Source organism: Glandiceps talaboti, chromosome 4 (assembly GCF_964340395.1).
Source record: "Glandiceps talaboti chromosome 4, keGlaTala1.1, whole genome shotgun sequence".
In the NCBI taxonomy this organism is placed as follows: Eukaryota; Metazoa; Hemichordata; class Enteropneusta; family Spengelidae; genus Glandiceps; species Glandiceps talaboti.
This window is the reverse complement of record NC_135552.1, coordinates 21,896,223-21,914,246: the sequence shown is the minus strand read 5'-3', so window position 1 is coordinate 21,914,246 and position 18,024 is coordinate 21,896,223. Positions and strand designations below refer to the sequence as shown.

Genomic DNA, 18,024 nt, shown 5'->3' with positions numbered 1-18,024 from the left:
GTTCTAGTATAAAACAAGCTTTGCCAGGTCATTTACCTGTTTTACCACTGGGAGTTTCAGCAATGGGGTGATGACAGATACGATACACTTGGTGTGCCACTGTCTCCATTTCAATAAATTATTAATATGTACATAATATAAAGTATTGGCCGGGGAATATACCTCTAGACTTAATAACGGCAAGCACATTTTTTTCTGCCAGACTTTGCCTTGTGATTTTCAGTAGAGCTCAAAGAGGAATTGAACTTCATCTATAATGCAAGAATTAATGTTCATAGACTCTGGGTTATAATTCCTGATGAAATTTCTTCTTTCAAAGACAGCCCACTCTACTACTCCCCTGACCATACTACTGATGAGACATCAACAACAAGTTACGATTTAATGTTTCAAAATAATTTTTTTTTATCTCTGTGAGCATGCAGACCTTTTCATTTGTGACTTGAATGATAAATTATAATATTCTTACCATCATGATGTTTCAAGACATCCGTTGTTGATGTTGCTGCTGCAACATTATCATGTATAGACTGAACTGCCACCAGTAACTGGTCTTGAATGTTTTCTTGATGTCTGGAAGCAGTTGCTGTATGTGCTGACAACATTGGATCCTGCAACACATCAACAAAACATTATTGTAACATTGCAGTCTAACTAGTGTGCAGGTTGCTGGTGACAGCAGGCCAGTGTTGCTCACTATACCGACTAGTTTGCCCATAGGCATAGACTACTTTGACACATACTTCGAGCTGTTGTCCCAAAAAATAACTCTACTACTGATTAGGACAAAAAAAAGAGTAAACCAACCATATGCATATCTATGTTCGATGACATTTTTTTTTTTTTTTATAGGGGTATAGTATACTAAAGACAATTTAAAGAATCTTTCAAAAAACTTAGATCAACTGTTAGATCAGCTGTGCCTTAAATTTCATATCACTGAAACTTGAGCCAAGTATTAAATATGAATGATGTGTATTTTCAAATCTTTACTTGAACCTCATTGGTTTTTGCCTTAAAAGAATGCACTAACTATATGTCAAGTAAAAATAATTTCATAGTTGAACCAATTTTGAATGCAGACTTTTAAATCCTCTTTCATTTGTACAGCTAACCCAATTAGCCTAGCCTCTAGACTTGTCTTTCATTTTCAAATCTAGAAATCATTACCAGCTACTACGTTTTGAAAGTCAATTAGGAGCCTTATCTAGGTTAAGCTAGCCTATGAACTCCCCTCACTACAGGCTATTTCATTTTCTTAGAAACTGACAGCATGTTTTCTAGGCTAATGAGGTGCCATTCTTGATGACGACTTTTAGTTTTAACAAACTATTGCAATTATGTGAACATTGGTAGCCAATATACAAGATTATGTCAAGGTTTACGATAATTTGTCACAAGCTTTACCTCATCTGTGTCATAAGATGTATAGATCTGACCTTGTAAGTCAACCATATTGCAATGGGATATATTTTAGTAGCCCAATATTCAGTACTCAAATGTTGCTACTCAAATACTACTGTGTGGCTTTGATTACAGCTGAATTCAAATCATTGTGCATGTAGACACAGACATGCATGTTCTTTGTAGACATTTTGGGAATATTTTTTCTCAGATATGAATTGAATGTGAACTCCTTGTTTTTTTTTGTTTTTTTTTACATTAATGCATTCAGCTGGCCTGCAGTCATAACATTAACGGCAGTTTCAGTGGGATGAATCCTACCCAGTTTATATACACAGATGTCAAGCTAGGTCAATTATCAGACGAAAACTGCAATTTAGATATTACTGCAAGACTAGAGTGGCAAATGGATTGATCATTCTATAAACATGATTTACACTGCCAATATAACATGCCAGTCCATTTAATCCCAGCTTTGGTTTGTAGACAGTCCAGGGAATACATCTAATTCCCTGCATATACATAGGAAATGTGCCAAGGTCTTGAGGGAATACATTGAATTCTGCTTATCGCCATACATGTTTTATTGGCCAAACCTTGTCAAAATGGAAATCAAGGTCAAAAGAAAAATTAGGGGCATATTCAAATTAGAATGATTTGATGGGAAATAACATGTAGAAAGTGCCCTGGTAGCTATAGTCAATTAGCTCTTGGGCAATTTAATTCTTGTTTTCAAATTTTCACTATATAGACAACTGAGAGTATAGCACATGTATATTACGGACAAAGACACCAAAAGACACACAAGCAATGTATAGCTGTTACATGTACACACATACATGCCTAATACCATTATACCTGTAGAACTAGGGAACAATAGATTAATGTTGTGAAATATATTGTATACATGTATGTAATCCAATGCATTCTGTAGAGAGTCCAAATTTCAAATCGGATTTGAAATGAATATTTTTCTTTTCTTTTCAGAGTCCAGAATTTCCACTAGAATTCAACAAGGATCTGTTTGCATTCATACAGATGCATGTACTTTTATTTGACAAAGAAAAGTTGACTCTGATTTAAGAGGATTACTATTAGTCCTGGGTATTAGACTACTGTGTCATATTTGTAATATGTTTTACTACATCATAAAGATGAAGTGCCTGTGTGTATGCATTGTCATTCAGCACTGCTTGTGGATATTTTAACATTATTATTATTATTATTTTATTTCTTGTAAGAAAAACACGCTACACATGCGTCTCAGTGCGTTGTACAGATTGAAGTTTAAAAATTGCAATAAAGTAAAGAAAATAACAGCACACAAAAAGGGACTAAGTGTAAAACTGACCGACTAAAATAAAAAAACATGTACATACCATAGAATGAAAGCACTGAACTGACTACAGAAAGCACAATTGACTACATTTCATGTTGAACATATAGTTCGGGAAAAGACTACACTACTAATAAGTGTTTCTGTATGAATTTCCATACTGCAAGCACTATTTGCATACAGGACTTGCTTTAGTGTCACATTTACACATTGATCTGTACACTGACAGTTGCAATGTGACAAAATTGTCAATAATTGTTGTAACAATTTGGCTGCCATGACTAATAGTTCTGTGTTATTACTCTTGAAATTGTGCCAGAAACAGGAACCGAGAGCAGTTACGTGTACTTTTGAACATTGGAAAGCAAATTTTATCTAATAAGGGAGATATGTATTAAATTAATTTGTGATAATTTGCAAAATAATTGAGACATGTATTAGCTGCGACAGTTTTTAAGGTGTTCTTGTCAGTTGAGTGATATATTACACATCGAATGGGCACAATCTCTTGAGATGTTGAAATTTTTATATGTATTTCCACTTATAAAGCAAATTGCAAGTGGGTGTGACTTTTGAAGTTGCTAGACAGGATGTAAATGTAACAACACAATACATGTTTCACACCTCGCTGCTAAATAATCATTTCTAATGAATAACCATGTGGACACAATCAATCTTTATATAGTTGCGTCTTTCCACAACATTTCATTGGAAAGAAAAACTGTTTAAGAGTTACACATTCAACTGATTTATGTAGCAATAACTGTAGCTATAACTGTTCTGGAATAACTCAGTCTGTTTTTCAATGCAAACAATTCATGAAAAAAATTATTGTAAACACTACCTTAGGGGTAGGGGTAGGATGGACACTTTTGACACAATGCTTCATCTAAATTAGAAATCCATTGTGCATTTGAAAATAATCATCTATATGACATTAGACAAATACCTGTATAAGTATGAAGGTCTATACTAAATGAGTAATATATACTAGTTGTTATTTTCAACTTCAGGGTACATTTCAATGTCATGAAAAACAAGGTACAAATATTATTTTCTATGTGATTTTTAATGATGTCCTACATCATACATGGCAAAACCCAAAATAATTAAAGTTTTATTGCCAGAATACAGATTTTATGGATCTTTGTTGTATGGCTCATGCAGTAGCCCAGGGTCAAATTGTTCTAGTTTGACATGTACAAACCTCACAATTGTTCTGCAAAACTTTTATTTGTGTTATGAAGATCAGTAAATTTTACAGCCTAAATTATAAATATTGGCATTAGAGTATGAGGATCGGATCTGCCAGCTGTAGGCAGGTTGATCTGAAGCCGGTGCAAACATCTGTGTTGGGCTGTTGATGACAGTGTCATCTCTATATTATAATTTACATATCGAGAAAGATTGTAGATGGTGGGAAATGGATACATTTTTTGTAATAAGGATTTTCATCCTGTTAGCATCCAAAAAATAAAGATAACCTTGTGGAAATTGCAATTTAGACTGGTACTACTTTCTCTGCCACATTGCTCATGGGCAATGAGTGCCACCTGAGTGCCACCTGCCTAGAAAGGATTACAATTTGTTTATTTGAAACAATGATAAGATTGCATGTGCATATATTGAGGTTACATTGCACTAAATATATTATACATGAGAAGTGAACTTAATTTTTTTTGTGATGTATCTCTGCACAATCTGATTTTTTATTCTAGGTAAAATCTTTATGTGGTTATATTTTGACATATAACGTGACAGCTATCACTTATTATGTCACGAACTTACTGATGTACATTCAGTCAATGTCCATTTGAACACTTTACAATCCCTTGAGGCAGATGCTAGCAGATGCTTCGTCTTTATTTTTGCAACCAAGCGTCATTAACTGTGATTTTGTGTTTTATGGGTTATCGATGATACATGCAGGGTAGATGCAGCTGTTCAAGTGATATGAATTCCTTCCCTTGTCTACATAACCACTCTACCTGCATCTCCATTAGCAACATACTATTGATGTATCAAATTTAATAGTTTCACAATATGAGCTTTTCAAAAACACACCCTTTTTTCATTAAGGCTGAAAAAAATGTCTAGATGTAGAGTGCACATTTTTTTTTACAGTATTTTGAAGAACAGAAGATCATGTTTAATATACATGTACAATCTGGATAGTAAATGCATATGCTTGACACAATCACAAGGAATGACAAGTCTTCATGGAAAATACTTCCCAAATACTTAACTTCTATGTGACAATGGTGGCATGATTTAAAAGCTATTGGTGACAACATATTAACACACTATTAAAGTGTCTGTGATATGTACGAAATGGTTTGATTTTGATAAATAGATCCTGATGGTCAAGGTCAAGGTCTTAAAAGAAGCGTACACCTATTAAATAATACAGGGGAAGACACTCAAATGAGTCACTGTAATGTTTTTGAGTTATATAGTAAATCATACTGTTCACTACAAATATGGCAGCCATTTAGCAACATATAACATAAGGTGATACGAGCAACAACAACAATACTTTTGTATATTTCTTTTCCTCTGTACTACTTGTAAACACGACTTCAAATCAATACTATGAAGAGTCTGTGATATGCAATTAATGACCTGACACTATGTTGCAGTAAATATTAATTTTTTACTTCAAATATGGCCTCCATTTGGTCAAATTTGCATGTGTTGCAAGACAAAGTTATGTGCATATGCCCCATATATAATATGTCACCTTTATGTCAGGTTTGGTTGGAATCAGATATAAAAAATTGCATGTAAAAGAAATGACATATTACAGAAGAATGGACAAAGCCCATTGTAATAGTATCCCCTTTGGGGAACTAAAAATCACTTTCAATATGCATTCTGGATATAGCAACTGAAGAGCAAAAAAACACACATACTTTGAATCTCTGTAGTGAAACTCCATGCAGGTAATGCAATGTTGGGACCTTCTGAGAGGCTTTTTATTCCCCATCACAATTTACTGTCATGAGTGAGAGTGATTTTCTGTCAAGGTATAGCATCAAAAAAAAACCCATGCAGTGCATAGAACTGAGATGATTTATTCTCATTGATATTACTGGCCTCTGTACTCACACTCCATTTCAATCATTATTGACTGCCTCTTTTCAGAGCTCGTTAGTTACAGCATTGTATTTTATAATTTTCAGGTTTTTCATTTCTGCATGTAAATAAGATACAGTTAGCCACTTTAATGGCTTGAAAGTGTCACAGCAATGACATTTCAAACAGTGTGTGACAGGTTTACAATGTATATCTAAAGTGGTTACATCACACTACTTAATTGTCAGTCTAAAACAGGCCATTTGTATTTCATCTTCCATTAGATCAGACTTTCACTTTATTTCCTTTTTATCTTATTTGAGTTATAAACTGCATTACTGATTGTGATTATAGTTAAAATACAAACTGTGCTTGCTGAGAACCTTGGCACATAAATATATTGTGCTAAGTATCAGTAACATTTTAATACTTGTAAATGAGTTTAAGTCTTTGTAGAACTTGATATTTCATTCTGGATTTTCTTGAAAGATTATTAAAAGTTAAATGTGCAGGAAAGTGTGTATTTTACTACCAACACCCCCCCCCCCACCACACACACACACACACACACACACACACACACACACACTTTCTTTTGTTACTTGGATCTGCCATTAACAATTTTGCAAAATAAATAGCAATTTATTTCAAAACAGTATAACAATAATATCATGTGTCATATTACTGGATAAACCATATTGTTGCTACTTTGATTTCATTCTGGTTGTGTTTGGTTTCAATTTTCATTGTTTTGAGATCATATATGTATATCGTTATCTCACCTACAGTATAACTTGTTATTTAATCTTCTTTATACTATGCACAAGCCAATTCTCTTTGAACAGAAATGTGGATTAAATACCCTGGTCATTCTATGTCTTAACAACCTGCATCTACCATCACTGGTTTTGAGGTGCTCAAAAACGTAAGTCAAATTGATCAAAATCACCATTATTTTTCCCGATTTTTCATAAAATTATGTGACAGAAAGTATAATTATATTATTCCCCAATTCAGCTGGATATTACTCTGAGTTTATGTACGGTTTTGTCATGACTCGTATAGTGACTGACAAGGCCCCTTAGGCCACTCATATTTTCCTTTAGCTGAACAAAGAAAAATATTGGAGAATAATACTTAATTATTCATTTATCTAATTATCCATTCCATTTGTGTTAATTTAAAAAAAAAAATGTATGCAACTGGTACTTGTTACATTACAAAATTAAAATACACCCAAATCTCTAGATGAAAGCTAACACATGAAATGACTGCGAAAGGAGCAGGAAAACCTGGAAAGAATAGACTTTGCATTCCTTAACGGTATTTAAGTGTACCATACAAATCTTAATTTGTTAAGTCGCAAAAAACATAATGTATGTATGAAGAATAATTCATTTTTACATGTAATATACCATTCATAAACCAAGATGTTGTCTTTGAACAAAAAATATTATACCATGGTCATTCTACATCACCTATGTATGTCACTCAAAATACAGGTCAAAATGTTTTAAATCGCCATTATTTTTCCATGATTTTGCATGAATTATGCTTGAGGAGGTATAATTATATTATTCACCAATATTTTTCTTCATTGAGCCAGAAAATACTTTTGACCTAAGGGCTTGTCATTATGAGTTCCTAGACTCATATTGACAAAACCCCTTAGGTCACTTGTATTTTCCTAGGCTGAATGAAGAAAAATACTGGAAAATAACATCCAGGTAGTCTGAAAGATTGGTTGTTGTTTCCACTCATACAACCACAATCCTCAACTACTTGTGGTTTACATAAACAGAAATATAGATAGACCTTTCAGTCCACGGTAGTAGGAAAGAATGAAAAATGTTGGCATTCAAACTTTAATTACACACACTTCCATATCATACAGATTGGTATTCTCATTACGAAATAATGATAGATAAATTACTGGCAAAATTTTGATGTTAATTGTTGTCAATTTTTTGTGTTAAGAATTACTCCTGATTTTTTTAATACACAAAAACACATACGCAATTCTACCTATTTACACACTGTGGTAAGATGATAGTTACGGTATGATTCTTGAGAAATCTGTTACATCCTGTGGATGTGATGAAGCCAAATTTTCACTTGATAACATGTATTTTAATAGCCTGTTCACTGCGCTGTTGAGATACATCATTAGCTGGTCATGCCTCCTAACCCTCACATCCTCACAAGGGCTAGGAGGTATAACCAGCTCACTAATGATGTATCTCGGCAGTGCAGTGAACAGACTCGTATCCTAAATATATATTAGATGTGTAGGAGGGCAAAATATCACATCACTAGCTACTGTATCACATCTTAAAATACATTGGATTTTGTATCATTGCTTGTAATTTGAACTGTTATAATTACACTGGTCTGCTGAGTGATGAGTCTCAGGTTCAAAGCAATTACAAATAAACATGAAGCAGCATACAGTCAAGGTAGCCAATCAATCTGCCTGAAAATTGATTTTTCAAATTCCCTACACATCACCATATGAAAGCTTGAGACCGGTCCATTTGAAATAGTAAACGAAATTTGATGGGTCACCATCTTGTTTTCAAGGAAATGTGTTAACTCTATTTTCCAATACAGTTATACACTGTATGTCATGGTCATTTTGGATTCTAAAATGGTTACAAGGTGACTCCTGATCCCTGATTCATTTTCTTGATTTGAACTTGGAATGGTATTATAAGAGTTTTCTGGAACATTTAGTAAGAACAAAATATGAAGACTTTTATTATTAAGGTGTAATCTACATCAAAGGCAATTTCTTTGACAAATAAATGTGTAAAATCCATTGATAGGATCAGGCTGTTTTGATCATTTCATGTCTGAGGTAGAGTTATGAAAACTTGGGGTATATGTTTATATCAGAAAGCACTAGAAAACTAAAAACCAATTTTATCATTGTTATTATACACTATTAAACAGACCAGGAGCTGCTCACCCAACTTGTACTCCGATGAAGATCTTGTGCTATGTCAGTCAGTAACAAATGAGCTTTATTTTAATCCTAAAAACTTGCTTTTTGTCCAATTTATCATCAATCTTATCATTTTTTGGCAACCCTAAAAATGTGATTCTGATACGCTGGTGCTAACTTAACTTCATTGCGCTATGAATTCTTGGTACCTGTAACAGCAGTTTACCTCATGCTTGAGGTCAAAACAGAACAAGAAGGTCAACTTATTCTCACTCGCACCCATAGTAATACATGTGTATTGTGTGGAGCAGAAGTCATGATGTCAACCAAGAAATTGAATGATTGGTAATTTTATGACACACCTAGGTGGTAAAATTCTATTTCTGGTGACGAGAATTTTAAGAGACTAAAAACAAATTAAAGTAAAATGTACTCAGACTGTAATATTACATATCACGTTTGGCATATATAAAGTCACAGTATTAGTCAAGACATTACTATTGAATCCAATGTCCTTTATATCAACGACGTGCCCATTTCACAACAATTTTGCAAATTTCAACGTAAAACACATCTGGTTAAAACAAGAATATCTTGTTATAGATTAGAACAGAATGTCAACCTCCTGATGGAAAATTGACTAATACTGTTTCTCTTATTTCCCTGAAGACTTTCCAGCAATCCTGTTTTTTTGCAAGAATAAACAGACACATCAATAAAACAGGAACAAGAGCACTGAAAAGGTTAGTAGATGTTGACCTTACTGAAATGTACATGTAAGTGATGAGTATGCGATGATATACCCCTAAAATTTCATTCATTTTAATGAAACAATCTAAAATCAAGCATGGCTTATTTAATATTCATAATGCATTCTTACGTGATATTATCTCGGCTGTCCTTTTTTAAAATGAAATTTATGTACCTTTATCTTTGGTTTGTGTCTTTGAAATAAGCAGGTCTGAAAGAATTCATCACACATTGCAACTATACCATGATGTTTTTTATTGATCAGGATATTTATAGGATTTTCAATTTGTACCGACAAGAATTAGAAACGAAGATTGATTTGTGCCACGGAATACCTGCTGGCTAAAGAAATGCAAGAAAACCTACAACCAATTAATTACATGTCCAATGTCGAATGCCGTTAATGGCAAGTTCTTTTATGTGACTTGCCAGAGCCCTGCAGGAATCTAACAGAATATTAATACAAGGGACACGTTATTATCATGTTCATGTCACTGCAACCTACAGGTTGGAGCTAATGTGTGTAATATGTAGATGGCGATGCTAAAATGAAACATCATTTACCTGGCTTCCTGTAATCATCTGTTGTGGACTGCTCACTTCAGTTTTGATAGAAACACCATGACTCGTGACCTCCTGACCTCTGACATCAGTCTGTACCTGCCCCTCAGCTGTCACAGCATCGGCCACCCCTGTCTGCTGAGTGGTAGCATCCCCATCCATGGTAATATGCGCGAGTTGTCAGTGACTACCTGCACAAAGGAAATCACAGAAAAGGAAAAAGAATTTGAAAATGAGTCCTTTCAGATTCATCCGATTCTGATACTTGACCTGGAAAACTCTTGTTATTGAACATTACATGTGTATGGATTTCCTTCATACTGACATACATTTGAAGTTATTATTTTATATGCAAGGTTTTATATACAATGTGTGTCTTGGCATAATTATCCCACCTGTCAAATATGACACATGTATTTCGGTTTCGATATATTTCCCATCTTTAAGTATGTATATCATTTGAAATTGTTTAAGCATGTGGTTCTATCTTCAATGTGTCCAACAGCGCTGTTTGCCAGACCTCACAGGAGTAAAATCTTTCGATTGCGTGTTGCATTTCAATATACAATAATGGAATTGAATTTTTCAGTTAACATCACATATCTAATTCTACACAACTTTTTCAATGTCAAATCTTTCTCCAACATCTACGGTCAAAGTCAAACCCACTGTGCAAGATGTATTTCCTATGTCAAACGCCTAAATTCTAGTGATGTCAAAAACACTTTTTAGCTCTTGATACATTTGTAATACTTGACACAGAAAATCTGATAGTTTGAATTCATATTTCTTTAATTTTGAGTGTTTTTTAAGACACAAAGAAAGGAATGAAAGTTGACAAATATGCTTCAATAATCTAGTATTTGTTATAGGATATGTTCATATCATATCATAGCGAGAGAATTGTACAGTGAAATGATACACCCTGTTAAAATTAAAGCATTCATTTATTATTAAATACCCTACCTTTGTCTCCAGTTCATCATACTTTATGTCTACCACTTAAATATTTTATTGTGTACCCTGTATTGCAGTTTTGTCTGCATGTTGACATCAATTTGTTGTACAACTCTCTCTAAATGAGGAAACATTTGCTTTCCCTTTGTATCTTTTAACCCCCATGTAATCATTCCTATTGGCCTTCTTTTTGCTCATCCCAGTCTTTGTTTCACTCCCTACCTAGCTTGTTAAATATTTAGTATTCATCATATCATTTTATTACAATGACTGAACATTTTGATATTTTCATAGGGAGTTCTTATACAGCCCTGGAGGATTTGTGAATTGTAAATTATGACAATGAAGAAGAATATCCCTTTCTCTTAAAGGTGTTGCTGATACCTTTGTCTAGGCTTAATGAAATTTTATAGGAACAGCAGGGGTGTGCTTTACTTGATAACAAAATGACAGCATTAACAAATGAATCTTATGAAAGGCGAGCCTAATCACTGTTATTAGTATTTTTGAATTGACACAACATAAATTATATGACCATATTATATAAATTGTCCAAGCCTTCCCCAAAATAATTCTGACTTTCATATTTGTATACTAAGGCCACATACTTATTAAATAAACACATCCATATGCTACACCTTAAAATAAGAAATCTGACAAAACTTTGTATATGTTTCATACATCATGTATTTTTATATTTTTAAATGACAAAAACACACATGTTCTACCATTTCCCTAATTAGTTTTCCCTTGATATTTGTATACCACACACTTTGTACATGTTAAATGATCCAATCTAAGCCATGCTACACTTTAGTATCACATCCCTGGCAAAACACTAACCCTTGTTTCATATTTGTCTTTATAATTTCATATTGTTTAAATGACAAAAACACACAGCATGATATATATCATGTTCAACCCTTTCCCTGAGTAGTTTGCCCTTGATATCTGTATACAAGGCCACACACTTTGAACATATTAAATGACCCTATCTAAGCAATGCTATATCTTAGAATCTAGCAAAAATCTGTCAGACTCGTATATTTCTTATTTTAATTTTTGTCACTGACAAAAACACACCGCATGATATAAATTATGTTCTACCTATTTCCTGATTAGTTTGCCCTTGATATCTGTATACAAGGTCAGGCCACACACCTTGAGCACATTAAATGATCCCAATTGCTACACCTTAGACTCAAGTCAGAAATATGGCAAAATTCTTGCATATTTCAGAGTCATACATCATGGTTTGTTTTTTAAATGACAAAAACATACAGCATGACACATTATGTTCTATCCTTCCATGATTAGTTTGCCCTTGATATTTACATCATTGTAACATATTATTAACTGATCATATCTATATGCTACATCTTAGAATAAGAAATCTGACAAAACTCTGTATATATTTTATATATCATGCATTTTTATTTTTCAAACATACAGCATGACATATGGTATGTTCTACCTTCCCCCAATATTATAAGTCCTTGATATTTTAAATAGGCCACATACTTTGAGCACATTAAATCCAGGTCCTATTTCTGTCAAAGCCATGCAACATATTAAGGCTTAATTTAGGATCAGATCTCTGGCCATTTTGTCATAATTTCATTAATTTTTCTTTTTAATGACAAAAATGCACAGCATGGTATGTATCATGCTCCATCCCTTCCCTGATTAGTTTGACCTTGATATCTGTATACAAGACCATACACCTCAAACACATTAAATGATCCTATCTAAGCAATGCTACACCTTGGCATCAGATCTCTCACAAAGCTCTTTGTTTGAAAGATGGCCCTGATAAGTGTTAAACACAGATGTAATTAGGCTGTCAGTTTGAACCATGTAATCTCTCAAACAAAAGTACAATCCCTATCTGAGGGCAATTTTGTTACTTAAACAAATCAAAATAGTTGGAGTCAAAATAAAATCATGAAAGATACCCAAAAACTATGATTCATACAATCATCTATTAAACATTACATGTAAATAGAACAGAGGTTTAAATTGGGGGAACTACAAAATAATTGCATGGTGATATTCTAAAGTTGCCCAACAAGCAATAACCATTATTATTCCGTATTCATATGTATTACCGTAATCAAACTGAAGGAAGCTGAAACCTTAGATTTAAAAAAGACTTATTTGTTACTGTTACAATAACTACTCTGTCAGCATATCAGATGAGCTTTAAGCATGTAAGATGTACACATATAAGAATACATGTAGTACTATGTTTAATATTGGTCGTTTTAGTTTATACAGGGTCTTGATAGTCATATTGTGCTTTATATCAAATGTGACTTTGTTGACAATTCTTTGTTGGAATACACAACTATACATGAGTATGTATTGTAACTTGGTATGGGTGTTTTATTCACTGAAATAAGATGATTTTTTTTAGTGATGATCTGTAAACAAAACATTCAATATTATACGGCATTTCTTTGCAGGCAAATACATGTATGTGTAGTAGGAGCCTGATAGTACAAGAAGAGCTCTCTAGTCATCGTCCATTGACAGAGCTCGAAATTACCAGTAGTCCCATGTCTACAGACTACCAATTCTTGTCATGGGGCTACCACGAATTGCAGCTTGTAGCCCACTTGGCCTACAATGTACATGTACCATTGATAATGCAGCAATGATTTAAACTTAAAGGATTGAAGACTTACGGACATAAATGAAATTTAATAACAAACATATTTCCAATAGAAGAACTCTGTTTTCAGTTCAGGAATAGGGAACTACTGATCACCACCATTGGGATACCAATTCTGAAATTGGTATCCCACTGGGACTACCATAGAAAAAAGTTAATTTCAAGCCCTGATTGAAAGCTCACAATCATATTGCATGATATATCAACAAATACAATCTATACATCAATTCTTTGTAATAATAAAATTGTTTCATTTTTTTTATAATTGTTTTTTTGTGGTTAACATTTAGGAACTCAAATTCCACGCATGGTGAAATCGTTACAATGTATAATTGTAGTTACATGTACGAAATACCATAATTATACAAGGAAACCATATACAAAAGACAGGGGAAATCTGTGGCTTTTCTCTTTTATCATTTTGTCTGCCCTTTAGCGAAAACACTGCTTTCATCCATGCATAACATACAACATATACATCCAGGGATGTACAAATCTCTGATAGACATACATATGTGGGTAGAAGCTTCAACAAACACGTTCATATAATTCATGGATGATCAACTTTAACACGGATTAGGGGATTTTGACATAGTTATTTTTCTTAATTTTGTTTATATTAGCCTGTCATGGAATTCTAAGACTCCTTACAAATATTGTGAGTACACAATATAAAAGTAGAAATCAACCTGAATACTGACTTTAAATAAGATCTCAAAGACAGGAAATTACACAAGAATGACAATCTATTGTTTCTGTATGTATAATCCCTTGAGACAGTTGACAATAAACCTCACAGTTTTATCTCAAGGTTTACAGATGGCAGAGGCAATCTGGTAAAATTTGTATGATTTCTTGTGTATTAACTTAAAGTTAAAGTCATGGTATTAAACTTGGTTTGAATATACCTAATTAATTGTATTATACCCTGAAAAAATATCACACCTGGAAAATATTGAATCAATACAGATTCACAATTTCTCTGATCAATAAATGTTGTCTAGCTGCCATACATTTTGTATATACAATATACATAATGTAGTCAACAGGACAACTGAATGCTTCCATGAAAACTATGAAATAAGTAGATGCATTCTCATCTCTGAGATGTATGTTACATTTGTCGGCAACAATAAATTTTCTCTGTGTTTTGTTAGGTTTAGGAACCCTGGTAACAGAGAGGGATTGATCTGGTTAGTGGGTTCCTATACAATATTGGAACCCTGGTATAAAAACTGGGGAACTCAATGACATGTTGATTTTCCCCAGACTTATATGTATCATCCTTTGCAAAAACAGAGGCAGAGAACCCTGGTAAAATGACTGAGGAATGAATTTACTTGTATGTATAATCACTTTAAAAATTTAATACATGTACCAAAATAGTGGTAGAGTCTAGAGAACCTCAGTAAAATGACTGAGGAACTCATGTACATTTTACCTACTTTAACCATATTTTGAAAAAAACAGATTGTGTTGACCATGTGCTGTGCGCGTCTTGTACTCTTGTAGTGGCACAGTTCTAACAACATTTTATTAACTGTTTTGTATTCAAATATACACATGTATGTGAGTGCTACAATTTGTGAGATGGGAAAAGATAATAGAACTTACACTTGAAGTGGCAGAGTTTTTAACAACTTTTCAAACTATTTTGTGAGTTAAACATATGTGCATGCTACTTAATGATGCATTAGATTCTTGCTGGGTACAAATAACCATTTTTTTTTTGTAATGCAGGCATGACGATACATCATATATAGTGCTCATAATTTGCAAGTATAGCTAATAACAAGTCAGGCTTGACCTGAGCTGATTTCTAATTACATTCTATGAAGACTTGCCTCATTTTCTATGCATTCAGCATCATATCATTTTCATTATGACCTGGAGTAACATGAACCTTCCCGTGGACACATTAATCATCTTTAAGTTATCAGTTTCATGAACAGCTCAGGTAATGTACAATTTATCAGAATCATCAGGAAGCATGGGCCTTCCATTAATCAATCTCCATCAAAATGCAAGTCCTCTAGATTAAGTTTAGAATATCTCTGCTTTAGTTCGCCTCTATGATAATAACAATTTTGCTGCATGTCAAATGCAAGGCAGGGTTTTGCTATAAATCTTAGGTTGTATACTTTCAGGGGAGTATCTGTAACTGTCTATACACTGAAGTGATTGATAATGTTACTCTTTTCATCTGGTGTAAAAGTATGTGGTGTCCTAATAACATAGAGAATGGCATTCCTTTTCTATATCAAGATACATTGTGCCTCCCTATACAGATGTAAAAACAGGTAGTATGCACCAGGGGATGGTGGTAACCTGACCATATATCCTGGAGCTAAAAATACATGTATATGACAAACATACAATTTAGTGTTCATCACATTTATTCTTTTGCAATTCATCTTTCTACATTTCTATTTATATTCTTTCACAATTCAATAACACACACGTCAATATGCTGAAAATTATTTCTGAATCAATAAATTTCATACTAAAAATATGAATTGAAGCATTAATGAGAGCTTCAGTGCCATTGTCAATATATTAATATGTCTTTCTATCACTTACTCACGTTACTGATGAAAAAAATGCATTGCTAGGTATATATAATTTCAATGTATATCAGAGACAAAATATATAGGTTAAGACTACTTGCATGTCCAAGTGATGTCCACCTGCATAATGCATGTCAGAACCAATAAGCTTACAATTTACTGTTTGACATTCACTTGGCTGTCAGATCTAAACCTTAACTCTCTTGCCAAAATAAATCAAACAGCAAAGTGAATGTCCAACTGTAACTTGTGAGCTTTTCGATGCCTTGATACATGTACATGATAAAGATGAACATACACATGTACAAATGTACTTCTATGAGTAAATATTTCAACATATGATGTACCTGTACATACCTGTGTAAGTCATAGAAGACTAATGACTATAAGAATAGCTCTAGTTTGAACCAAATTAGGGCTGTAATTCAAATGCTCATTACATTAGGAGTTGGAGAGATTAGAAATTTAGAGACAGAGTTACTTGTTGTTCAATTTTGCATTCTGACAGTGTGGTAGGGGTGGGGGAGAGAGTTGTTGACTAAGATTTTCCTTACTGACTAATACTTTAATAGTGTGGTAGGGGTGAAGAGTTGTTGATTAAGCTGTGATTCTGCATACTGACAAATAGTGTGGTAAGGGTGGGGAGAGAGATCATACTATTCATAGATACAAATCATTATTCTGTGTTGGAAGTGATGATTCAGAAGATTTTCAACCATTGAACTCCATGACATTAGTATAACACACTTTACTCTATATGAACAGGTGTACATTTGAGAAGCAATGATATTAAAATCCAACTGTACAAATACATTTCTTTTTCACTGATGCATAGTACGTGTCATTTTCTTTTTTCTCCCAAGATAAAATTTCACTGAATCAGCAAATTTAGATGCTAGTCCTGTCATCTTCCAATAGTCTTTGTCAACACATATCAAAAGATCAATAACTTAATATGTAACATGTTTGCTTTTGTGAAAGTTTTCATACAAGCTCTAGCACTCTATATAAACAGTTAGATATTAGGTGGAAATAAAAGAATTCTTGATTTTAATTCTCGTACTAGTCCTATTCGTTGAATTACATTTAACAGTTACGATGTTTGCAAGTATATATACATGTATGTGTCATTACGTCAGTTAGTAAGAGTGAAACCCTCCCCCTCCCCCAACAATTATGAAGTCTGAGATTCTAGATTTCCTCTATTGACAAATAGAAATCTTTACGTCTGATTGATGAAGTGTCAAGGAATGACATCTCAATCTTTAATATGATAATGTAATGGTATTGCACTAATAACTCAAATCATCATAACTGTGGACTTTTTTTCTTTCTAGGAGTGTCAGCTAGACAATTATTTTGCTAGAATTGGTAAAACATGTATTATTTTCAACACAGTAACTACATGACTGTGTTCTCTCTCTCTCTTCTCTCTCTCTCTTTCTCTTCTCTCTCTCTCTTTCTCTTCTCTCTCTCTCTCTCTCTCTCTCTCTCTCTCTCTCTCTCTCTCTCTCTCTCTCTCTCTCTCTCTCTCTCTCTCTCTCTCTCTCTCTCTCTCTCTCTCTCTCTCTCTCTCTCTCTCTCTCTCTCTCTCTCTCTCTCAAAGAGCAAAATACATGAAACCAGGTATGCATATAGTAATTTATATCAGTCTATATGTCACTGCATAAATTATATATATACTCAACCACATAAAATATCCAGTATCCTTGCCTAGGCACCCTTCCCCCACCTTTCTAAACATATCATCCCGTCA

General features: G+C 33.5%; 1 protein-coding gene across 1 annotated transcript in view; it reads right to left on the bottom strand.

Moving 5' to 3' along the window:
• LOC144434316 (uncharacterized) overlaps positions 1-18,024 on the bottom strand; it is a 42,122-nt gene that overhangs the window by 9,991 nt on the left and 14,107 nt on the right. Inside the window, exons 3-4 of the mRNA XM_078122767.1 lie at positions 10,074-10,261; positions 470-611 (exon numbers count right to left, since the gene is read on the bottom strand). Of these exons, the coding sequence (XP_077978893.1) occupies positions 470-611; positions 10,074-10,232 (301 nt within the window). The 5' untranslated portion in view covers positions 10,233-10,261. The remainder of the gene's footprint in view (positions 1-469; positions 612-10,073; positions 10,262-18,024) is intronic.